At 42.8% G+C, this 21,805-nt stretch overlaps 1 protein-coding gene across 1 annotated transcript in view; it reads right to left on the bottom strand.

Annotated features, from left to right (window-relative positions):
• Positions 1-1,743: 1,743 nt before the first annotated feature.
• LOC115310916 overlaps positions 1,744-21,805 on the bottom strand; it is a 46,629-nt gene continuing 26,567 nt past the window's right edge. The window contains exons 4-9 of the mRNA XM_029969402.3: positions 21,707-21,781; positions 21,497-21,642; positions 14,794-14,882; positions 14,572-14,683; positions 7,029-7,199; positions 1,744-1,813 (exon numbers count right to left, since the gene is read on the bottom strand). Coding sequence (XP_029825262.3) covers positions 1,744-1,813; positions 7,029-7,199; positions 14,572-14,683; positions 14,794-14,882; positions 21,497-21,642; positions 21,707-21,781 — 663 coding nt within the window. The remainder of the gene's footprint in view (positions 1,814-7,028; positions 7,200-14,571; positions 14,684-14,793; positions 14,883-21,496; positions 21,643-21,706; positions 21,782-21,805) is intronic.

Here is a 21,805-nt window from a genome sequence, read left to right as displayed (position 1 = left end):
TCTCTTTGTGCTGCGTAATGTTCTGCTCGTATTGCTCCAGTTTCTATATTATGCTCATATTTTTAAAGAGTAACAAGTAACTAAAGTAAAGCGTTACCAATATTTTATAAAGGAATCCCACTACAAATTACTTCCGAAAAGAAGTAACGTGGGAATTACACAATTACTTAAAAAAGTAACGGATTACAAGTACTCCGTTACTTGTAGCGGACTACTTTTAAGTTTGGGTGGAAGTCGGATAGTAGAAAATTTCGTCTTTCTCAATTATTTTTTTTAATACCGCTAACATTATAATTTCGATCTTTATCCTTCTATCCCAGCTCCTCTCGTCACTTTATAACGAAGTTGTTTACGCTGGCCTAAAATATGGTTCTTTTTTCTCAAAAACGTCAGGTACATCGCCTTGCTTTATTGAAGGGGCAAACAGCAAAACAATATTTTATGACTCGTCGAATGCACCCACTTGGTACCTGGCTTGTTGGAGAACGCTTTGGGGCTTAAGTGTCCTTTTTTTTTTTCGGAATAACTTTCGTAAACACGAAGCACTCTTTAATATTACAGAGTAATATTACTGCTGACAACTACAACCTACGTATTCTGCGACTGGACGTCGCAAAATACGTAGGTTGTAGTTGTCGGCAGTTAAATTCGACACTTGTTTCATTGGTGAAACTTGAGTATATGCTACAACGTATCATCATAATAACCTAAATATCTCGCCGCTATTGTAACGATGCGACTCAAGCGCGTGCCCACGGATTTACGGAGGACTACGAAAATGCGCGCGAAGACGGCACGCCACCGGCACTTCTAATCTGTTCTAATACATTCATGGACGTCCTCTATCCCATGAGATTTGCTACAATACTATCCTGAATCTCCACTAAACAAGCCACTCAAGGGGCTGTGATTAGTTCTTTACTGTGAGCTCAGTGTGCAGCTTCTGCTAAAACCATTCGGGGTGAAACGTCGTCATTTCCGCGCAGTTTCTACCTCTCACTTTGTGCCGTCGGAATTGAGAAATTTGATTCCTTTGTGTGTGCGAATATAAGTGGCCGTGCCACAGCGGCTCGAGAGTGGGGTCTAAACCGAAACGGTAACCTCGGAGGCGGCTGTCGCCGTTCCCGAGCCCCTAGTTTTCGTCTTGCTGGAAATAGAAACAAAAATATTAGTTGCGAATTTATGCACAGTATCAGAAAAACAAATACGCTCTCTAACTCCTGGACGACGACTGTCTGTACACAAAAACCTAGAAAATTGAGTGGGTCATGTTTTAACGAGAAAGAAATGTGAGTGAATTGCATTTTTAAAATGTGTACGAAAGTTAATAATCTCTTCACAGCTATGACAGGTGGTTTCAACATATGTGCGAACATTATTCTGATATAGACAGAACATATTGACTTTTAGTTTGATTCTGTATTTGCAACACGTTGACGCTTATTGCAACAATCGATAAGTGTTCAAATCCTTGCAAGATTAATTTCAACCTTCTATTAAAAATAACCAACATACAATCGAAGTTATATTTTATTGTTTGATATGATTGAGACTGAGTTTGCATTTAAATAGCGCCAAATTTTATGAATATTTAAGTTTAAAAATCAATCAGAGTAATTCGGAAAGGTAAGAATACCTGTTTCACTGTTAGACTTTTGGGGCTACAAAATGCAAACTTTCTGTTAGTTTTTTTTTTTTTTTTCGTTTTTTTTTATGTTTCGTTAGTGTGCTTTCTTGCAAACATTATTCCAGGATTTCGTTGTCCAACAATTCGTTGCGTGGGGTGCTGTCGTAACATCCGTCTCCATGTTGCCTGTAATAAAGAAATGGCTTTATTTCAAACTGAATGCGCGTGTGGAGATAGGTATTTTGAGTTGCTTCAAAAATATATATGATGGCCACACTTCGGTAATAAAGAAAACCGCTCCTTACAAATTTATTTAAAATTTATTTTGTTCCGCTGAAATGTTTAAGTACAGCATTAGGTGAAAGCAACATTTTTTGCTGCTTGCTTTGGAACCCAGTTTTTTTAGTTCTTGTTATAGATAGGTAATATAAAACGAAAAAAGAAAGATCAGAATAATTTTTTTCTAATAAACGTAAAATGCAGGTTTTTTTCGTTCTTGTCTGATTTACTACTCATTTTGGGAATTTTATTGCTAGAAATAAGAAATAACAAGCGTCATACATTTGACGCTTTGGTGACATATTTAGAACCTTGTATCTTTGGAATAATAAAATATATTGCTTACTAAATAGTCTACACCTACACTCATATACATGCGATATCGACTGGCACCACTTTCGTTTAATTTGAGTTTTTTTCACGATACATTTAAAAAAAATATTTCTCATTTTCATTAAAAAATCAAATTTAGTCAGTTTTTGAGCAAGCCTTTCACTAAAACAAAGCATTTTTATTTCTTCTTATTTTTTCTTATTTTAATTATGTTAACTTGCTATTAACTTTATCAAGCTTTCACCTTTTTGTTATATTTTCGGTAGCTTTATTTTGTTTTTCGTATCGACATATTACCGTATTGTCGATTCGGGTGCACTGTTTAACCGCTTGATCAAACATTAAACCTAAATAATAGAAAAAGAGGTTTTCGCGCGAGTTGGCTTTAATGTAAGGCATTTTAGGCTTGAAATGCTACGGGCAGTGTAGTTGCAAGCGTTCGGCTTGGGAAGGGAAGGGGCGGGGGAGCTGCCTTTGACGGGAGGCGCGAAAAGGAGTGGGTGTTGCAAGCGTGGTGGCATCAGAAAAATGTCTGCCCCGACCCTTCCCCTGTTTTTTTTTTTTTTTTTTTTTGCACCTTGGATAAGCGTACTTTTGTTTTCCTTTAATCTCAATAAAGACACTTAAGTCAGTGTGCATCTTGTAATTTATCTCAGTTAAATGTATACAGTATTTTTAAGGCTTTACATAATTGTTTAAAAAACTCTTAGCCTTTCCATTTTGGTGAAGAAGGAAGACCAGTGAAGCTGTACTGTGGTGGGAAAGAGGTAATGTCCGCCCGCAAGTCGCCAAGCCAGATTGGAAAGGCTGGGAAGGTTGCGCCATCTATGAGCGACGTGCGGCAAGCGGACAACCGGCAAACACAACACAACAAACGCAACCAGAGTTTTGTGTCGACATTTTTTTTGGGGGGGACACGATCCTGGGGAAACTAGCCCTTAACAGCTCCGCTGTAAAAAGCCGAGAAAGGTACACTAATAAGTGTCTTACGGATGAGTTATACGCGAAGGGAGACATAATAGAAGAGGATAATCGTCACAATAACTGGGATAAATATACCAAAAATGTGTTAAATCACTGGTTTTAATTACTGAAGATAAAGATACGGTTCCATTTGAACCCTTTCCAAGCGTAATCAGAAATAGCTAAGCAAGTAAATTTGAGAAAGATCTGGGGAGTGTGAGACGAACGGTGGTACGCTGAAGTTGCCGCTCGTAAAACTGCGCAATGCTACTTGTAGGAATACTCTCATGCGTGGTATTTGCGTCTCTTATAATCCACATCTTCTCACCATTAGCATTGCACCCGTTGCAAGACTGATAACTTTAGTGCATCAGAGCGCTTCGAACGGGCCCCAAGTCTTTTGAAGATCTACTTATATCGTTGTTTTTTATGACGCTCAGCAAGTTTCTATTTGAAACCATAGTTTTATTTTCATTAATAAAAAAAAGTTAGTAGGCTCCTCTCAAAACTCCATCAAGGAACAGATTGATGGTTGCCATTTCTTGGGCATAAATCGCGTGGTTGGATCCGGGTCGTCGCCGAACGCCGACGCAGCCCTCGTGTCCAAGACATTCTCACAGTGTCTGATCACGCAATCGCGGACAAGCGATGGCGCGGACGTTTCACTGTGAAGCTGTTTATGGCTAGGGTTCCGTAGATTTTTCGTGTGTAGTGACTAAAAACCCTACGCTAGCACCGCCGGACGCGCCGCACGCGCACGCCTTCCCCGTATAAAAGATTCGAAGTAAATAACGAAAATAAAGCGTTGACGAATGCGCCCGCAAGATGTCATTTGTTTTAGGCTTTTGCTTTAGAACAGTTACTGCTGCGAACGCCGGCACGTGCCGCGCGTGGAACACCATTCCCTGCCTTCTTTTTCGTGTTTTGGTAATGAAACAATGGGTCTATTCCGTAGATTATTTATCAATAGGCACCATGTTCGGTCGAGTAGACTCTCAGGTAGATAATCAAAGTTTCGCAAAGATTTGCCGCTGTGCGACCCGCGTCGGCCATGTCAATTCTCGCACCGCCCTCACTTTGTCGTCGTTCCAAGCGCTTGCGTGCGTAGTTTCCTTCCAATTTTCCCGGGGTGGCGGTCCTATCGCGAGTGTCTGCTTTCCGCCAAATGGCGGCCCCGTCACCCGTGTCTAGTGCCCTCCAGCTTCTCGGGGCGGGTTCGTGTCGTGCGATAAACAGCTTGGCTGGTCATTCACCTTCACTGAGTGGAATGGCTCATAATTTTTAAAAAGCTTATTATCCAATCTTAGCCGTGGAAACTTCGGTAGGGAAAAAAACAAAACGGATTGGAAACATACAAGATAAGTGATACACGAATATTATATAAACTAAAGTGAAATAAAGCACACTATTCACACAACTAAAGTCTCCCGATTCAAACTAGAGTGAAAAAAAGCACGGGTAGCCAGTGGATGTAGTCGGAATAGCGGAGGGGTGGGGCAGAGATTACTTTTTTATGGTGGTATGTTCACAAAACCCTTTCCCCTTCCTAGTGCGTCCAAAGCCAGCTCCCGTTGCCCCTTCACCTGTTAAACGCCTGCAACGCCACTGCCCTCGGAATTGGAAGCCTAAAATGCCTTGCATAAAGTAAAGTCGACCAGCGAAACTACTGTTTCGTCGATTCGGGTCTATTGTCCATTGTCCACTTCTACAAAAATAATTAAAAAAAAAAAGAATTTTGATTAAGGCAATAGAAAGTTAACATAATTGGAAATAGTAAAAAAATACTAAATGCATGAAAGATGATAATTTAAAAGCAGGTTCAAAGAGTGCGGGTGTATAACGCTTATATAAAACTGAAGGTTAACAGTATTTTGTAAGCCACATTTGTGATTAATCCTGAGGTACAAGATTCCAAATATGTCCCTAATACATCAAAAATATGTTTGTCATTGTCAGTCTCGTACATGTTACTGAAAAAAGTAGTCGCTTCCAATTAAAATTACTGCTCGTTAAAAATATTCAATTAGAATACTTGATTACCCAATAAGAAATGTAATTTGCCGTTTATTTAAAATGTAACCGTTACTCTTACGATTACTTCGGATTTTCAAAGGGAAGAATTTTTCTGCTGCTTTGAAAGCGTGTCTTTCGTACCATATATCCTTTGATAAGATTTACCCAAGTACGAATTACTTATCTTTTTATTCCTCAGATTTTGGTAAACCATTCTCCTGTCGAGACATGGTTCGAGGCTAAATTACTCCATATGGTAATAGATTACAAGTAATTTCATTACTTGTAATGAGTTCCGTACAAGGCTGAGTGCCTTTGACATTTGACCCATGGGGGGTGGGGGTCGGCTGCCCGATTAGATTTTCTCGGACCCCTTTTACAAATCCATTTCGGGACCCAAGGGACAAGCCCACTTAAAAAATTACAACACATATTGGCCCCCCATTCCACAGTGTGGTTCCATTTTGTGCTGCTTGTAGTGGACGAAGAGAGAGGGACAGAGTGACGCGACATCACGGATGGTGTTGTCATGTGCGTGCCCATGTTTCGTAACTAAGCTCAAATATTATTTAAGTAATTATAAAATTAACAGTGGTCTCTTTATATTACTGTTCGAGTCTGAACATTGTTGCTTATAGTTAGTTTGAAACATTAGGATTACTTTATAACTTAAAGGGGCCCTGCAAGTAGTCTTTTACTTGTTTTTAATCTGCCTCGACCATGAACGCGCAGAACGTAGTAACTTAATAAAACGTTTCTTTTATTCAAATTTCGCTTTGTTCTAAAAGTTATAGGCACATTAAAATTCCAAACATGAGCAAAAAATAACCTCCTTCTTGGCGTCCTTGGTCGCTTGAGTGGCCGTGAACTGGAGGAGGGTAATAAGCCCAGCGAGATCGCGCACGGCTGCCGCACTCCGTGTCGACGGCTCGAGAGGGCGCCACTAAAACATGTTCTGAATAGGCTGTATGACGGGGGCAGGCTGGGTAACTCGCATTGCATTTGCTGCGCGATTAAATACTAATTCGGCATAACACTTTATTGGCTTCCAACGACAGCGAATACGGAGTAAAGATCAGTTCTGAACGGGAGCCACTCCGCGCTGCCATAACGCCAAACCGCAAGCCAAACCTGCTCCGAAGGCATTCCGAACGCTCGGAACCGGTCGGATCCTCGACCGCAGTGCCGCCGCGTACATCCGGGACCTTTCCGCGTCGGTGCCTGATCCCACTACCCCTTTCTAGTAAGGGCCGCCTTTTCCACCGCTTGGTGGCGGGTATGTCGACGGGTCATTTCTTGTTTCCGTACTTTATAAACTGCAATTTTTTATTTTCTGATCTTTAATACGGAACAAAACCTACTTTCATGCATAATTAAAACAATTCGTGCCACTTATCTTACTGCTGGTCAGAGCCGCTGAAAGCTTCTTTTTAGTCGAAAAATTCGACTAAAAAGAAGCTTTCAGCGGCTCTGACCAGCAGTAAGGCCAGGATTAAAGACGTCGCATATCGGGCACTTTCGGCACCGCAGGTCGCCCCCGTAGGTTGAGGGAGGTTTCCGCGTCGTCCGGTTAAATTATGACGCACTGGTATTTAGTTACTCTTTCCGTGCCCGCTGGCTTGCCGGAACCCCAAGAGATGTGGAAACCGAAAAAAAGGTAGACGCTTAAATATGATTGCAGGGCCCCTTTAATAGCTCTGTCTGCACCGATTTGTTTTTGTTCAACTAAGTGCGACACACTAGCATCATACAAACTCCAAAGATGTACTAGAGATTGTGGGCGATGTAAATTAATAAGCTCAGATGCACTTACCTTATACCCTTTATGAACCCATGCGCAGTGCACCTCGAGAGCTTTTCGTCGTTCTTCCCATTCGGCTTCCCCATAAGATAGCCGTCATCGTACTTGCACTCGATGGACCCATCACTTCCTCGAACATATTCCCTACCAGGAGGGCCTTGACCGTCTTCCACGGCGCCCATACTATAAGGAGAAAAATATAATTGTTTCTCATGAAGTTCTCGCACTCACGCAAACGAAGCAGCACATTATGACCGACGCCGACTTCTAAGCACAACAATCACAAAGTTCAGTATATATATTTTACTAAGTCTTTTTTTTCTTAATTGCAGTTACGAACGCGATGAAAGCGTAAAATTAAATTATAGGTGTATTCAGTTCACCGAAGAGAACTATGTGACGGGCAGGCAGAAATAATACGGAAGGAGTAGGTGGTGAGTGTCGGGGGCAGTGTTGCCAACTCAAAAATTGAAAACCCGCTGTCGGAACCCCGAAAACCGCTAACAAACCGCTAAATCCAAAACGCAGCACAAAACGACTTTTTAAACTTTTTTTTTTTTGGTTAATTCTTGGCAAAGGTATAATAACAGTGAACCCTCGAAAAAAAGCCCATGCGTCTGCTTTCCCGCACAACACTTGGAGAACCAATCACCTCAACTTACGGAGGCAGCTCAGCAAATGACGATGCCGAAACATATGTTTAGACCGAAAAATGCAGTCTGACTTGTGACATTAAGCAATGCAAGCGTGACGTTTTGCATTGCTTAGTGTCACAACTCAGACTACGTTTTTTGGTCTAAGCATACGTTACGGCATCGTCATTCGCTGAGCTGCCTCCGTAAGTTGCGGTGATTGGCTCTCCGAGTGTTGTGCGGGAAAGCAGACGCACGGGCTTTTTTTTTTTTTAGAGTGTAGATCATATCAAATGGCCATCTGGAAGGAAGCTTTTCTTTTGTTTTGACTAGCAATCTGTCATGCCACGCCACAGTTCACCCGGGTGATCCAAAGCCGAAATTCTAGAGTGAGCGCATACGAACATGGCAAGCGACCCTTCAGCAGTGAGTGACTAGTCAGACCCGTTCAACTTGTGGAGTCGTCTGCTAGCAGAGGAGAAAGGCGCAGCGGCCGAAACAAGCTTGTTCGTTGCAGCGTGAATGACCAAATCCACATTCTTCGCAGACAGTTCCGTTTTGAAATAGCGGCACCTGGCTCGTCTGCTATCACCAGGAACCTCCAGCAGCCAGTCTTTAAGTTTGGGGTCTTATAGACAGTCTTTTCTAAATTTTTGAGCGTACTTCACCGCGCCCATTTCACGAAAGAGTGACAAAAACGTCAAAGGAAAATTGCAACATTCATACTGTTCAAACGTGCGCGCACAAATCGGGGAGGCATGTTCAGATATTCAACGTCTTAATGTTTTGATGACGTCACGGGCGTTACGCTCACAAACCAGGACATTCCTGAGAGTCAGCGAAGACGACTGTGGCTTATTATTCTTATTATTATGGATATGAAAGGTGCATAGTCGACAGTAAATTGATATAAAACTTCTTTATCTCTAAACAACCGCCAAGATTACATAAAACCGGCTAAAAATCCCGCCGCCCGCAAAACAATAATTTATCCCGCTAAACAGAACCAAAAAACGCTACGTTTAGCGGGAAAACCGCTAAATTGGCAACACTGGCCGGGGGCGTAGTCTGTCCGCAGGTAATGCGTAACGTCTTTCCGGCCGACTGCAGCGGCAAAGTTGCCAGCCGGAAAGACGGTAACAGAAGGCAGCTTCACTTTCGAAATTATTTGAAATATACAGGGTCTCCGACAGAGTATTATCAACCTGCGTACGGCACTAGCGCACTCTACAGTGTGAACCCAATCAAGATCCTGAAAGCGTTCCAAAGCCTAGTGAAATTTTAATGCAAAGCGTGAGTCGAAGGAATCGTTGTTTGTTTGAAGGGACCGCATATACCAGTTTTTGAGCACATTGAGCTAAGAGTTTGTACAGAGGTGGCGAAATAATGTGCATTAAGGCCGCGGTCCCACTGAATGCGGCAGTTTAGGTACTTTTTGGCAGGTCATTACTCATCTTTTTCTGAATACTGTTCTCTGGGATTGATGTCGTTCGAAAGGCAATGCAATCCTTTATTTGATATTATGCATGTATTGGTTTATATTGTTCATCCGGGATGTACAGGGGGAACAGCTCACCCGCAGAACAATCATTCAAATCAACATACACACAAAAGAAAGAAACACTTACTCAGCGCTGACTGACAACTCTTTATATTTACACTTTCTCTTCTTCTATTTGTGCTATATGCGAGGGCCAGGGAGAATAACTGGTCTTTTTTCTTTCCTTCCGATATGATGCTAAATAGTCAACTAAATTGAAATTAATGTAAAGCTAGGTAGTCTCATTCTTTTTGTGACAAGGTTAAAGACAGAGTACTAACGCATGTGCCGTTATGTTTCGCAATGTTCTCTGCCTCGATAATTTCTCTTGTGAGCTTGTTATGGTGCTTGCCAAGCACGCCGCAGTTACTCAGCTGCACTGAGCACCCACAGTCTCGACAGTGAATGCCTAGATGACCGGAGCTTTTGTTGGTGAATGTGTTGTTATGCTCTCGAAGGCGATCGTTCAGACACCTTCCGGTTTGACCTATGTACAGCTTTCCACAAGAGAGGGGACAGGAGTAGACCACCTTTTCTGTACAAGGGACAAAGGTGTTCTTGTGCTTCTTTTTGCAGCCAACTGTTGTTATTGGTGGAGTATTTACCTTCTTGCATAAGCTGTGAAGTTTGTTAGGAGCTGAGAAGATGACTTCCAAGTTTACTCCTGCTCGCATTCCATTCCAGCGAGCTTTGACGGGCAAGTCTCAAGACTAACGCGCGCAGGATACCCAAACTCGTTATTAACATCAGTGGCCGAAAAGCTCATCAACGAAAACAGGCAAGACCTATGCACACAACAAAAGCAAAAAGACAAAACAAAGAAGCCCATCATTGTGCCATATATTCATAATTTTTCTCACGGACTGAAGAAAATAGTTAACCGAGTAAACTTGGAAGTCATCTTCTCAGCTCCTAACAAACTTCACAGCTTATGCAAGGAGGTAAATACTCCACCAATAACAACAGCTGGCTGCGAAAAGAAGCACAAGAACACCTTTGTCCCTTGTACAGAAAAGGTGGTCTACTCCTTTCCCCTCTCTTGTGGAAAGCTGTACATAGGTCAAACCGGAAGGTGTCTGAACGATCGCCTTCGACAGCATAACAACACATTCACCAACAAAAGCTCCGGTCATCTAGGCATTCACTGTCGAGACTGGGTGCTCAGTGCAGCTGAGTAACTGCGGCGTGCTTGACAAGCACCATAACAAGCTCACAAGAGAAATTATCGAGGCAGAGAACATTGCGAAACATAACGGCACATGCGTTAGTGCTCCGTCTTTAACTTTGTCACAAAAAGAATTAGACTACCTAGCTTTACATTAATTTCACTTTAGTTCACTATTTAGCATCATATCGAAAGAAAAGAAAAAAGACCAGTTATCCTCCCTGGTCCTCGCATATAACACAAATAGAAGAAGAGAAAGTGTAAATATAGAGTAGTAGTAGTATAAAACGTTTATTTGAACCGCTTTAAGGGGGAGGGGGAGAGGAATGAGTCAATGGCATCGCGGCCTGGACTCGCGGTATGGGGGAAGGGAATTATATATGTACTTCTATGCCAGCTTCGTGGATATAATCCAGAAGCGTGCGTATACAGTTTGATATTGCTGATCTGGAGGGCCTGGGGGAAAGACCCAGTCCTCCATGGATGTCACCCCGTCCTCTATGTGCTTCTTCCTTGTTGCCTCAAGGCCTTTGCAGCCCCATAACAGGCGAACTAGGTCGACCGCATGTTGGGGGTCCTTGCAGTAGCAGCATGTCGGTGGTGTGCGCGCCTTTTCCCACGCTGCTCTTCTGTTCGGCGTGTAGGCGGTATTGGTTCTAATCAGACATGTACAAGTTACTCAAAAAAAGTAATTAAGTTAAGTTACTGAGTATTGGCCTCAAAAGTAATTTGAGTAGAGTAGAAATTACTCAAATGGAAAGTAATTGAGTAAGTTACTAACTACCGTAAAAAAGTAGCGAATTACTTTTAAGTTACTTTTGAAGTTACTTTTATTTGTTTTTATGGTAAAAAGAAAGTACACAGGTTTTGATCCGTTAGCGAAATTGTGCTTGCCAAATATAAATCTGCTTGTTTTTCACAGAAATGCTTTAATAGCTGGTTCTGCTTCTGCGTGCCTAATTGTTTTGTACTTCCTTGTTTGTTTGGTCAATTATGTACTGCAAATGTGTCATTTCTACTTTGAGGTTTAGTACTGCCTGAGATTGATTTTTTTAGACAGTGCATGCTTGTGTAGAGTGTTGCGTAAAGTACATCTTAAAAGTACTTGAAGGAAAGTACAAAGTAAATGAGACGTTATGTGCCTCAAGTAAAGCAGTAAGTACACCGGGTGCAATGTACTTGAAGTAACATACTATAAATACAATATATTTGAAGGCAAAGTACAAGTTCTTTTAACACAATCTTTCATGATGAGCTTTCATTCCCTATGCATTGCTCCAGGGGTAATCGGAGGTGCATCGGTTTTTACGGAAATGGCAGCAAATATTGCATAAAGTCAAGTCACCACCGAGTACTTGTACTCTCGCTGACGAGCTATTCGACAACCAACTTATAAGGCACTTATTTGTATCGGTTTTATAGCTGCCTTTACTTAATTCAGAGAAATGAGCAGATGACATCTTGAAAGAGCGCGTTTTCACACGGCGATAAGCCTTTTTTTTTCAGATTCGGGGAATGTACACTGAAGTCGGGAGTTTTACTTTCCTTGGAAGGTACTACAAGTACATGCTCAGAAAATATACTTTAAGTAAAGTACAAGTTTTCTAAACAGTAGTACTTTAAGTACCATGTACTTAGAGTACTTGCCAACACTGCTTGTTTATTATTTTTTATATAAAAACGTTGGGGGAATTATTAAGTTTTCTCGAACGATCTTCGAATCTTCGAAGATCTGCATATTCTAAGTTTTGGGAGGAAAGGCAACGCAAAAAGGTCCTCTCTGCGTTGCCCTTTGACACGCGATTCTTCGAGTACAGCACAAACTACGGGAGCACCAGAGGAGCTTCAGAGCAGGTGCTGCATTTTGTTGCCTCCTTTGAGTGAGGATGCGGTCTGTGCACCTCCTGTAGTGGGCGAGCGTTTCTACACTGAGGAAAAGCGGAGACCAGCCCTTTGTTCAAATGGGTCTCAAAGAAACTCCAGTCTTCGGCGCTAATCCCGTAGTTGCTCGACCCCCCTTGCGTCGTGTCTGTTCGCTCCCCGCGCCTCGTAGCAGTGTTGTTGCAACGAAGGGGGGGGGGGGGGGGGGGGGGTCGGCTCAAGGAAATGTTCCGGAGGTTTTGGGAATCCCCACACCATTTTCTTCCCTCCCCCCCCTTCCTTTGCCAGATGCTTCTCCCTCTTTGCAAATATCAGCTGATCTTCCAACATTTAACCTCTTCTGTGCAGGAATGTTTGTTGATAGGCAAAAGAACCACTAAAATTCGAAAGTAATTTGTAATTTGAGTAGAAGTTACTCAGAAAAAGTAATTAAAGTAAACTACTAATTACCGAAATAAAAATGTAATTGGAACTTACTAAACTACTCACAAAAGTAGTTAAACTACAGTAACTTGAGTAGAGTAGTTGAACTACGTACAAGTCTGCACCATGGCAGTGCGCATCAACCAAATGGAATTCTGGCTGACTAAAGGTGCGCTTAATGCCTGCGTCGTTGCACAAGTCACGACGCAGCCATCTTTAAACGTCATGTCGCAACCAAAGTTCATCGTTCTGCAGCGAAATGGACTGATTGCTTCCGGTCTGTGGCCAACGGATAAGCAAACACGCACACCCAATCACCGAATAATTCAGTAATTTCACCGAATCATATAAAAAAGGGACTATAATACTTTCGCATTCCCAGACGTAAACAGTCTTAAGTGTCTCTGCCGGATTTTTAGGCAGAAACGTTTTCGTAAGCATAGGGAGGCTCTCGGCGTAGACTGTGGTGACCGGGTATTTAAATATGAGCGGAATTCCAGCTCGAAGGCCTCATAATTTATTTATAAAAACGCGACATCCACAGAAAGCAGACGCTTTAGCACTTTTCTACAGAGTGCCCTCTTTTTCAATAGTCTTTTTGAGCGTGGACGCCAGTACTGAATTTGCGCTGGGAAAAAAATATTTGGGGGTCTTTAAGAAGCAGTAGAATTTGCAAAAACCAGTATTACTAATGCGACAAAAAAAAAAATCGACAGCGGCGAGATATCCTTCATGATCGAGGAGAACGAAAATATGCTGAGTAGTTCTTCCGAGGAATATGTCCTCAGACATCGCTGGTCAGTCGGAGCATGCACTGTCGTGATGAAAGATCGCAACTGCGGCCTTTTTCTAGGCGTTTTTCATCTGGTACGGAAATAAACTCATTTAACGCATGAAATGATTTTTAACGGAACTCCTCTATCACCAACTTACAAAATTTAATCTATTCGTCCGTCTGTGCATTTTTCGCTAAAATTAGCGGCAGAAATTTACGTCATGTAACCAATCCACTGATTCAGTTTCGCCGCTAAATTTAGCAGGAAGATTAACGTCACGTGATCTATGCACCAATTCAATTCATTCCATAAATTGGGCGGAGAAATTGATGGTATATAACATATGCACCGAGTCAGTTTCGCGCTAAATTCATAAAATACAGGTCGTTCAGCGCTCCTCAAAGCGGCTGTGTAACGTATTCTAAACAAATTTAAACGATTGCTCCTGAAATGGTGCATTCCATGGCTTACATTACTTTGGAGTTAAATATTACTACCAATGGGTATCTATTGACGTCTCTGTAGGACGTATCCGTCGCCTTCGTACCCTTCGGAATACAGTGGGTGAGAATAATGCCTTCACTGTTTCAAACCAAGGACACCGTCATCTTCTCTGCACCGGCGGTAAGAAAAAATGTCTTTGGTGACGGGAAGTCGCAGTGTTTCCATTACTGCGACGGGCGTTTGGGTTCAGGGCTGTTACCAGCATCCTTACTTCGTATATTGTAACAATTGATGCAAGAAAACCATCAGTCATGCCGTCATCACACAATGAACACGCCTAATCGGTGTAGAAATCAAATAACTACATTCTGTTTTCTCAATATGACAGTCACCATTTTTAGTGTCTGAAACTTTTAACTGCAGCTAGTAGTGCAACGGTTTTTTGAGGACACTCATAGCGTCGCTCTGTCTCACACTCATTCCCCTTAAAATATCTGAAGTGCTTGTCATCCCGCAATTTCCACAATTTTCAGGGAAAACAATTACGAGAAATTACAACTTGAATGCCCTAGTACTAGATGGGAAGAGCAGACGTTCGTCTTATGCCATAAACAAGAACACTCTAGACACTCGCCTGTTATACATTCAAGGGCATCTAAAACATTCAGTTTATGTACAAAGCATGCTGACTTACAGATGTGACAGCTGGCGCGCAGCCCTTTTAACACCACGGAATTTACCGTCATCCGTCACGGCTGCGACAAAATGTTCTGTCAGACAAATACCTCCGATTCGTCCTACAATGCCTGAGAAATGTAAACAGAAACATAAGTTATTCAAGTGCTACATCTAGGTCAGAAAATAAATCGATGTGGTGATTTACATCAGTTGTAGAACGTAACATTTGTCTACACACCGGTCAGAATGTCGCGCCCTTTGCTGGTGACGTCATTGTTCTTGATAGTAATTTCGAGCTCACTCATGGATACATTTCTAATGTGTGACCTACAAAACATATAAAGACAAAAAGAAAACTAATACATTCTTGACTATGCCAAACGTTTTTTAACGGTTTGTCGGGCATTGTTTTATTACAACTTATTAATTACACGTCAATAGTATTACACAAATGAAAAAAAAGATACTCTCTGTACACACTAAAATGAGGCTATATAACCGCAAGTAAAAACGAAAATACCCTGAGACAATTTTTCCAACTTTAATATCAAGCGTACAGTATTAAAAAAAAAATGAATCCCCTAGCATGCGCCGAATTCAGATGAGTTCAAAATGGCGACAGGGGAGGGCGGTAGATTACTCCAGTCACTAACGACTCGTGGAAGAATATGATAACTTCAAAATGTTTCATTGGTTTTTATGAAAATAGAATTTATAAAAGAAAAAAGAGATAATTCAAATGTTTTACAAACAATATAGAGATGCAAAAAGACTTCATTGTTTACAACTTTTTATATATAAAACAAAGATTTAAGATTATCACACAAGACATCTACCAAACAGTGTTGCGGAGCTGCTACTCTGGAGTTGGAATGATTTCGGAATGATTCCGGACTTGCGCGACCCCGGATTGGAATGGGAATGGAATGGCGGCAGCGCTAAGGGGAATGAAAAGGGATTAGATTCCTTTCGCCTGGAACGGAGGGGCAATGGCATGGGCTCGATTCTCATGCGAGCTGTGTCGATTTTCTTCTACGGCCTACGGGCCGATGGCTCAATTCGCTATCGCGTGATAAGTGGCTCTTGATACAGCATCATTGCACTAGAGGTACTGAAGGATTGATTGCTTCACTGGCTTATGCTCCTTCGACAATGAAAATGGCGCGCTTCGGTGAAGCATGTAACCAAACTGTAGACACACAAGATGTCGTTCCCAATGCCGCAAGACGCGACAAAGCGATTGTTGTAGTCACGCGCAATTAGCATGGAGCTTTTAACCAGGGTGTCGAACCGAACCCGAACCGAGCACCGGAGCAAGTTTCCTTTCTACCTGAACCAGAACATAACAGTTAGCGAAATCAGACATTGGAGATTGAACCCGAGCAGGAACAGAACTGTAATCTCGTGTGGCGGTTACCAGTTCATTGGAAACGGTAAGGCGTGATCAAATGTGAGCCCCACTTTCTTGCACATGACTGCGCGAAGTCAAATAAATACTGGCAACGGTGGCGTCAGCGGCTCAGTTTTGACTAAACAAACGGTTGCGACGACTCATTTGTTTTTGTGGGTAGCTTGCGGTGCGTGCTATCGTCACGGTGTCACTGTACGTACCGTCTGACTGACTGATTGACTGACTGATCGCGTGTGATTGACTTAACGTGCGAGTATTGTACTTTGGTACTGTCTCCAATCGCCTGTATAACAACGTAATTTTTATAGAACGGTGTTTGGGTCAAGAATGCAAAATCACAAGTCAAAATTAAGCACAAATTTGTTTTGCTTTCCTCGCTCTCGCAGTCTTTTCCCCTACTAGGGTGAATAATAGTACGCATGGACATTTACCCCCTTTTCCCGTATCTCAACACTTCCCCCCCCCCCCCCCCCCCCCTCTCGCAGCACGGCTTCTGACGACCTAACTTTTTTTAATGAAGGTGACGTCGTGTTAATCTCACCTCTTTTTTCTTAACGACTGGGAGCTGTGGACTTTCCTTTCAAGAATCACTTTGTACTGCTTCGCGCTTGTCTGAATCCGTAACCGAACCGTTGTTTCAAAAGCGTCCGTAAACCTGAACCGAACCGGAACCAAATGCAAACCAACTTGAACCCGAATAATGACCGGTTCGTCTCCCTGCTATTAACCCAGCCGATCTTCTAGTGTTTTTGTGGAACACAAATTAAAAAAAAGTAATATGTAGCAAACCTAAAATTTTACGTTTTAACGCAGGTTCCATATTTGGTGGCACAGACATTTGTGCTGGCGCCGTATAATGATTGTACTTTGCCAGTGGTTTTTTTTTCTTTCTTGCCGTAGTCCGTGGAGAAATGGGGCAGGTGTACGGCGGCGTGACTTCTAACAGCGCACTAGCGGTGCTGTTTTGCACGTGTGTTCGAAACAGAGGTCAAGTTAGTTTCTTCTTGCTCCACGCACGAACTAGACATTTTTAAGGCCTTAGTAAACAAACAACACGCTAACCATGTACCTGTGGAGGGTATACATGGTCTTTTTGCGAGGAAAATGAATGGTTTTATATTGTGGCGTCTGTTTGTACTCTCAAGCCTTTTACGCTCAATCGCGCGATCAATGTCTGCAGTTTCAAGAGGTTGCCACGAAGCGGGTTGTTCGACTTCCCATTGGCTTAACAGATTTAGTACTTTGAGGATGCTAGTGCATAATTTTGCAGTCGTCTCCTCGTTTGATAATGTTAACAGCTTTATGCTGTTGTTTTTTTCTTCTGTAAGGCAATGTGACTCTTACTGGACACTTTTTCACCTTTAGGAATTGGAGGAATGGAATAGTGAAGTTCAGCCAATCCAGGAGTGGGAATGGGCACAGTGTCTTCATTCCGAGGAGTTGAAAGTAATGCAATTTTTGGAAACTCTAATTCTCTGGAATGGAATGGAATAGAATGGGAGGGGGGTGTCCATTCCGCAACACAGCTTCCAAACAGAGGATAATATTTTCATGCATATAAGAAGCATGTATTTTGGACGGTAAATATAAAAGAAACTAAGTTAGTTAAGTTTACTATTACCAATCTTTGTTAAACAGTTCAAACTGAATTAACTAATCAACGCAGGGCTTGTATAGTGGGCAACTGGCACTGCCTCACAGGTTTTTTTTCTCTATCTTTGAATCGAAGTCTTCTTAGCTTGGTTACAAAATTGTTGACATGGTGGCACAAATATGCTTTGAGCTCATTTCTTTGATTTCTGAAAACTATATACTTAATCCGAATGTATCAACTGTCCCATGTAGCGAAGCCACCTTTGTCTGGAACCGTCCGTTGCAGAAAAACGGCACCTAAATTCCCATTTTCAATAAAACACAAAGAAAAGCACAGTAACGCCGATGCCTCGCCCCGGTAGCGGGCTGGTGCTCTCAAGGTCAAAGCGGACGCTCTCCAAAAATAAAACACAAAATCAGAGCAACAAATGCTTCGTCACGGAAGCCGTCGTGAAGCAGACAGGGTTCGGAGCGCCTGCGCAGTGGGGGGCGTGATGTCACCGCTGGAGCGCGTGTGCTACAGGAAGACGTAGCGAGCTGCTTGTATGAATACGCTGCCGTGTAGGAATGCTTTCGCATTCCTACAAGTAAGCAGTCTTAAGTGCCCCTGCCGAAGTTTTTTTTTGCCTGTTAGGTACATCTACGTCTGAGATTTGCACTGATGTGTCCTCGTGAATAATTCTTAGAGGGGCCGCAAGTATACATATAAATAAAACAAAACGAATAAATATATGCTAAAATGAACAAAATTAGTTGTACACAGCTAAAATTGCACACTTTTGTTTAAAATTGGCAGTTATCCCTTTAATATTAAAATAAAGTCACGAGCTAACCTATTTTGATTCGCATATTTTTTTTTAGAGCGCAGCTCTTAGGCACCGGTTTCCGGCTCGAGCGGCGCCGCCGGCACCGTCGCCGTCGGCGTAACCGCGGGTTGCATTATGGGAAACGTCTCATAATGCGACGCGCGGGTCTCACTCGTGACCCGCCCTTGCATTTTGTGACGTTTCCGATAATGACGTCACACGTGACGTCACGTGTGACTTCACGGGGGTCACGAGTGAGACCTACGCGTTGCATCATTGGACGTTTCCCATATTGCAACGCGCGGGTCTCCCTCGTGACCCGTGCGTTGCATCATGAGACGTTTGGGATAATGACGTCACACTTGACGTCACGAGGCACACAGGTTCCTGCGCTTTGTATCATGGGTCGTTTCTCATAACGACGTCACACGTGACGTCACGAGGTTCACGAGTGACGTCACGAGGGTCATAAGTGACGTCACGACGGTCACAGGGTTACGAGTGACGTCACGACGGTCACTGGGGTTACGAGTGACGTCAACAGTTTCGTCACCAGTGACGTCACCAAAGACACTCGTGAACGTCATCACTAAGGTCACGACCTTTTCCAAGCCTTAACGAGTGACGTGACGAGGGTTAACTGATGGAGGGGGAGGAGGAGGAAGGAGAATAAGAATAGGAGGAAGGAGGAGGAGGAGAGGAGGAAGAGGAGAAGGGCAGGAGGAGAAGAGGAGGAGAGGGTTCTGAGCAGGAGGGGCGCACTCTCCTCTCCATACTCTCCCCTCCTCCTCCTCAAGATCTGCGCTCTATTTCGGCATTATAGAGAGTTGGAAACGTCCTTTTTTACTTTTTCAATAATTCGTTCCACAGAAGAGAATATATTTTTCTGAGAGGCAGATCAATGAATATTTTGTACATGTTATATTAATTAATAAAACAAGCTATGAAACCGTTTAGGCTTATACTATAGGTATATTGATGTCGGCAGCCATCCGAACAAAATAGAAGCTTTTCATATGAACGAATACACGATTTTGTCGGTACTATACAATCGGAGCTCTTATATCACCTATTTCTAAGGAACACATAGCAAATATTTGTAAGGAATGCATTCTAAAACATCCATTGTGTCCACCCTCCCACAATACATTCGTGAGAGCCAATTACTGAAATCTATAAATAGTGCTTGTAAAATATCAGAGCTGAAAATATGTTTAGTCGTAATAAATGTAGTCTGCTCTACACTCTAAGAAAAAATGGGAGGAGAAAGGCAGCAAAAGCGACTGTTCCTCCTTGTTGCGGACAAGTTGCCCAGAGAAGGGAGGAACGGAAGTTCAGATGAAAGGAGGAGGGCGAGTTCCTCCTTGTTCAGTTGGCGCAGGGGTAGAACATCGCGCTACTGACCAAGTGGTCAACGGTTCGATTCCCAGAAAAGTCGTTTTTTTTTTTAATTTTTTTTTTTTTTAATTTTTGTTTACCAAAACACACATAAACAAACCCAGACCGATGAAAGGAAAATTAAAGTCCTTATTATTCTCCGAGACGTTTTCCTCCTCCAGGCAGACCGGAGAAAGCTTTCGCCCTCCCGACCCATTTTCTTTCGGTTTCGTTTTTCGAGCACATCGCGCACGTTGTTTAATAAATTAATGTCGCAGGGTGTTGCACGGAGAACTGGACTCAAACGAACTCGCCAAGCGCACCGAGTGCAGAAGACTGATGCTGCCGCCATCTATGTTGTCGAACAGGCACCGACCTCAAACTGAAACTAGCGCCTTTTGTTTTCGGAATTATGGGTGGGAGTGCGAGAGTGCAGTCGCTACCAACATTTATCTAAAATTGTTGGTCGCTGCAACCTGTAGTTTATTTTTGCGATGACTTCAAGGAACTCGGCTATCGTAGATATATTTACAGACGGCGTAAATTTTTGCAACCAGCTGTCTACAAAGCAGCTGGTTGCGACCTTTCAATTCGTGTAACCGTTTACACTGAAGAAAACTGATGATGCTGTCCGAGCAGAAGCTTGATCCGTTTGAGCATAGTATTTTACGTTAACCACTGAAAGGGTACGGCTTAAAACTAGACTGTTGGAACATCCAGCAAAACTTTTCGTGTGACTTTAGATTTCAATCGTCATTACAGGTGGATCATATATTAGCCTTGGTGAGGGCGTAAAGAACGAGAGCTTTCTCCAACAAAATACGACGGGCAAGTTAGCTGACGTAGGTAAATATTAAACATGATGATGTTGCGCAAGCCTCGGGTAAAGTCACTATATTTAGCTTTCTCTGATGCTTACTGGTCAGTCAGAGGTTTCTGCTGGTTAAGTTTTGTTGTCAAATGTTCGGTGTTTCCCCCGCACACAGATGGTGGTAAACATGTCGGGGGCCGCTGATCCGCTTGTTCTGAACATTTCTTTACACAGTGGTATATTTCAGCGTTTGAACGGCAGCAAAGCGACTTAAAACCTCCAAATAAAACAGGGTTTGTCGATTTCTTTCTTCGTGAAATAGCAGATGCTCACAATTCAAGCTCGCGGTTGATTCTGTTGCCCTCGGGTCGAGATTTCTATAAAAAAAAAAATATCTACTCTTTTTCGTTTAGGTTCCGCGACACATCGTAGCAGACGAAACCTCGTCGTCTGCTCCCGCTCCTCACCGGCCTCGCCGGAGCGAGGCATGATGGGATTGCATTTTGGCGCACTCCCGATTTTCGCGGTGCAGCGAGTGCATGCACGCGTCGAGTGCCGCCGCTGAAACGAACTCGGAGAGTGCAATCACTCGTGGAATGATAGCCGAAACGAACTCGCTTTACGCTGCGAGTGGGCACGCGTGGACACGAGTGCCGTGAAACGAACTCGCTATAAGGTGCACCACTGATCAAATTTTTGTTGACTCAGGAAAGACAGGTTTAATTTGCCACACATTCCTATGGAGTATATTGAAGAGCTCATTTCACTCCCAAAATGTTTTGAGAATGATAGCAAGAAAGGATCTGGGTCGAATTTTGGCTTTCACAGATAAGAGCATCTGGTACAGCGCATAACTAGAACGTGGAAGCGTTTATTTGACTGTGTCGTAGTATTAATGCATCTCCTTCTTTTGCTGCTAGTTAGAAAACAAATCACAACTCACGTGGTGAGAAACAACACAGCATCAATATGTCTGTGCTTTTTCTTCTCCAGACGCTTCGCAAGCCTCTCGCCGGACACCTCAAGTACAGCAATCAAAAGTTCGGCATCTAGGGCTTTTCTGTCTTCAGTAAGAGCTCTGTGATCTTCCTGCAAATGCAAAATATTAATAACAACTTCTGCATTAAAGAAGAATTAAATAAATGTAACTTACATTCCATTGACTGGCTCCCAGAAGACTGAACTGCACAGTTAGTGTTGGTTTCGCAGTGTTCAGTATTTTGTTTATCTGGAAACAAACAAGCCAGCAAAA

The sequence above is a fragment of the Ixodes scapularis genome, unplaced genomic scaffold (assembly GCF_016920785.2).
Source record: "Ixodes scapularis isolate PalLabHiFi unplaced genomic scaffold, ASM1692078v2 PGA_scaffold4__175_contigs__length_147842914, whole genome shotgun sequence".
Classification (NCBI taxonomy): Eukaryota; Metazoa; Arthropoda; class Arachnida; order Ixodida; family Ixodidae; genus Ixodes; species Ixodes scapularis.
Note: the sequence above shows the minus strand (reverse complement) of the source record. Positions and strands in the feature narration are given on the sequence as shown.